At 26.4% G+C, this 3,440-nt stretch overlaps 1 protein-coding gene across 5 annotated transcripts; it reads right to left on the minus strand.

The window, feature by feature from the left end:
* Window positions 1–1,123: 1,123 nt before the first annotated feature.
* LOC132949333 (nucleoside diphosphate kinase 6-like) lies at window positions 1,124–3,173 on the minus strand. Of its 5 annotated transcripts, none has more exons than XM_061020176.1 (5): window positions 3,055–3,173; window positions 2,883–2,985; window positions 2,489–2,631; window positions 1,837–2,027; window positions 1,124–1,326 (listed from the first exon to the last, which is right to left on the minus strand). In XM_061020176.1, the coding sequence occupies exons 2-5, from the start codon at window positions 2,958–2,960 to the stop codon at window positions 1,178–1,180; spliced, it is 561 nt and encodes a 186-aa protein (XP_060876159.1). In that variant the 5' UTR covers window positions 2,961–2,985; window positions 3,055–3,173; the 3' UTR covers window positions 1,124–1,177. The 5 variants fall into 5 exon arrangements, with proteins under 5 accessions (XP_060876159.1, XP_060876160.1, XP_060876161.1 ...); XM_061020177.1 differs by having other exon boundaries at window positions 3,051–3,173; XM_061020178.1 differs by having other exon boundaries at window positions 1,837–1,997; window positions 2,883–3,119.
* Window positions 3,174–3,440: the final 267 nt, after the last annotated feature.

The following is a 3,440-nucleotide window of genomic DNA, read 5'->3' on the forward strand; positions in this document are numbered from 1 at the left end:
GATTATTATCTAGACAATGACATAGGCATTTTAATTTTAAAACAAGTTATGAGTATTTTAAGATGTACAAACAGTTTACAATTTTAAAACAAACATAACTCGCTTTAAAATAAAAATCCTATGTCATTGTATAGACTATAGATAATAGTCTTACCATTAAAATTCATAAGGGCTCAATTCGATCTAATTTTTAAACTAACGGACATAAATGTGTTCTGCTGAGCATAAAAGTTGCTATGTTACGCACTTGTAAGACAGAGACAACAAATGTCGCTGTAACATCCCCTTAAAGTTTTAAACAAAAATGTTTAATCAACTTAATATATCAATAGAGATAATTACTAATTACTATGGTAAGTGGTAACATAGTGCATATTTGATTGATTCAATAATCAATATTATACTAACATAAAATTATAGAATAAAAGTTATAGAATAAATTTTATAAAAGATAATACATTGCAATTAGTTTATTATTAAATCTCATACAATATACTTATTTATGACTCAGAATTCTACACAATATTGTTATTACTAATATTCAAAGCTGGGCATTAACGAGTTAAAAAGTTAATTTAATTTTAACTTTTTAACTTAACTAGTTACTTTTGGCTTTTCATTAACTTAACTGTTAACTTCCTAAATTTCTTTTTTAATAAACGTTAAATTAATGAATTAATTTTTAATTTTAAGAAGTAAGTTAAGTTAATTTATTTTGTTTTTAATTTTATTATATAATATCACTATTTTAGTTAATTTTATTTTCATGTCAAAAAATATTTACTGTGATATCATTCGAATCTAACTTATATGGAAATACTGTATAAAGTATAAACACTATAGTCTATAATTTAGTTTTGGGTTTGAAAAAAATTAAGTACGCTAGCGTTGTATAAACAAATTAACTTTTTTTTAACTTAATAAAAAGTTAACAAAATGTGTGTATTAACTTTTAACTTAATTGAGTTAACCAATAGTTAAATTAACTTTTTGTTATTGGTGCATATTAACTTAACTTAACCGAGTTAAAAAAAAAAAATTAACTTGCCCAGCCTTGCTAATATTTGGTTTGTTTAAATAATATACCTAAAATCACGATTAACAATGTAGCCAACAATAATCATTATTGATTTAGTATTATTTTAATATTTTCATCAATCATCAACAACAAAATAACCTAACTCTCATGTGCAGAATGAAGAAATTGTTTATCATTAAACTGTACTCTTCCATTCCTAAACATTGGTTCTTCGGTTTGTTTCCAGTAATCAAAACAAAATTGTGGCACCATTATGCTGACTTCTTTGCGAACCGATTCATCAGAATCTGTAATGTAAATAATAATTATTTTATTCAATACACAAAAATGTATTTTTAATTATTATTAACACTGATAAAAGATATTATTTTTTAAACAAAACTCAGTTTGTAGATTTACTTTAAGAACAATAGTACAATAAATGGAAAGTATAATATTATATATTAAAAATGTTATCGTGCTATACACTACCGTCTACTTCTGTTATTTAAAATGGTAACAAATTGCAATAAATGGATAGACTCATCTTTATTACACATTATATATTTCATTGATGTCAGTACTGAACTACAGAGTATTTGTGTAATGCATAACCAATTTGCATCCATTTTGTTTTATATATAATTTATAAATAGACAGATAAATAAATAAACATCACTTCTTTTGGGGACTAAAAAAAGATTAAAATATTTTAATTCTAATTATTCTAAAGTATTACTATAAGTGTAAGAGTATATGAGTATTATTTAAAATAAGTATAACTCTATTGATTAATTTATCAAACAAAACAAAATTACCAGATCCATGTGTGGCATTTCTAGTATCTGTGAGTCCATGTTTAGCTCTTATAGAATCGGGATTACTTAGCTGGCATTGGAAAACTTTAGTCGGACCCATTAAACGGCGCCAAACCGAAATCGCATCTTCTCTGGCCAATATATATGCTTCTGATGGTCCACTATTAGTGTGATCACAAATTAAGAGGATGCTATACAGATATTTGTTGTGTCCGCCTTACAAGTGCATAACGTAGCAAATGTAAGATCAGCCGATCACATTTAGCTCCGTTAGTTTAAAAATTAGAATAAATTGACTTGTTATGAAAGTTGACGGTAAGAACATTATCTATGTTTGTATGTGGGTTTTTTTTACGATGATTCAATTTTTAAGTGAGTTATGAGCATTTTTAATGTACCGTATATTATACACGCAAAACTTGCTAAAAATTGAACTACTGTAAAAAACCTACATACAAACACAGTTAATAATATTCTTACCATCAAGTTTCATAATAGGTCGATTCACTTAAATTTTAAAACTGACAGAGCTAAACATGATCTGCTGAGTATAAATTTGCTATGTTACGCACTTATAAGACGGAGACAACAAATGACTGTGTAGCATCCTCTTAGGTAAATATTTTTAAGTTATTGAAATCAATTTAAATACCTTATCATGAATGTGATGAGTCTGTTATAAAAAAACTTTGTCTTATGCTCTCTGTAAAATTGCTCTGCCTGTTCTAATTTAATAGTTTGGCGCTTTGACCGTACAACGTAAAAACCATTGTCCAGTATTGTTCGTCTAATATCCTGTTGGAAACATTAATAGAGGATCATTATGAATTTAATTCATGTGTACAATATTGTAGTTGTAGAACATCAACAAATTTAAATTAACTCAATATGTATACCTATAATACAGCCATACTACATGGGTAATAGAATTCTCTTTTTTTTATTACAATAAACTAAATTATTATTAGAGAAGTATCAATATCAACACGACTACAGCTTATTGTGTTAAACTAAATTATTTATAAATACATTTTGACGATACGTACGTGCAAAGAAAATGGACTGGACACCACATGAGGTTTCATGATGGCTAGAGTCAATTGCAAACGCTTGACAGATGTCATCTCAGTGAAAACATATCATCTATTTCTAATATAAAACAATTGGTCATTTGATGATAATATTATAATATTACATACAACTATTAAACGTACTCACTCTACTCGAAAAAATATAAATACTACAATTTTTAAAGGTATGAAATATGAATGTATGATGTTTTAATATTTATTATCTTAGTAAGCATAAAGATAATAGATATTATATTAATCTAAGACCGTATATTATCGTTCATGTCTTATCATACTTTGATAACGATTTTGATGTGCACGTGCCGTTACAGTGTATCCACAGGATCGAATGCAATTTAATAAAATATGCAAATTGCAAACAAATAAGGAGTGATGAGCAGGGCCCAGATTTATATGCTCTAAAAACCGTAGAAAAATGGCTAAAAATGGCCATAAAAAATGTATTTTACCACAATAATGCTCTTTAAAATTAACATAAAAAAACATTTTTTTAATGCAATGTTTTATTAAGTA

The sequence above is a fragment of the Metopolophium dirhodum genome, chromosome 7, assembly GCF_019925205.1.
Source record: "Metopolophium dirhodum isolate CAU chromosome 7, ASM1992520v1, whole genome shotgun sequence".
In the NCBI taxonomy this organism is placed as follows: domain Eukaryota; kingdom Metazoa; phylum Arthropoda; class Insecta; order Hemiptera; family Aphididae; genus Metopolophium; species Metopolophium dirhodum.

Excerpts from the sequence above, each read along its gene's own strand:
- LOC132949333 (XM_061020176.1), bottom strand. The coding sequence starts at position 2,960 with ATGACATCTGTCAAGCGTTTGCAATTGACTCTAGCCATCATGAAACCT. Across the intron at positions 2,632-2,882 it reads CCAGTCCATTTTCTTTGCAC|GATATTAGACGAACAATACT; the intron begins GTACGTATCGTC and ends TGTTTCCAACAG. Across the intron at positions 1,327-1,836 it reads AAATGCCACACATGGATCTG|ATTCTGATGAATCGGTTCGC; the intron begins GTAATTTTGTTT and ends TTTACATTACAG.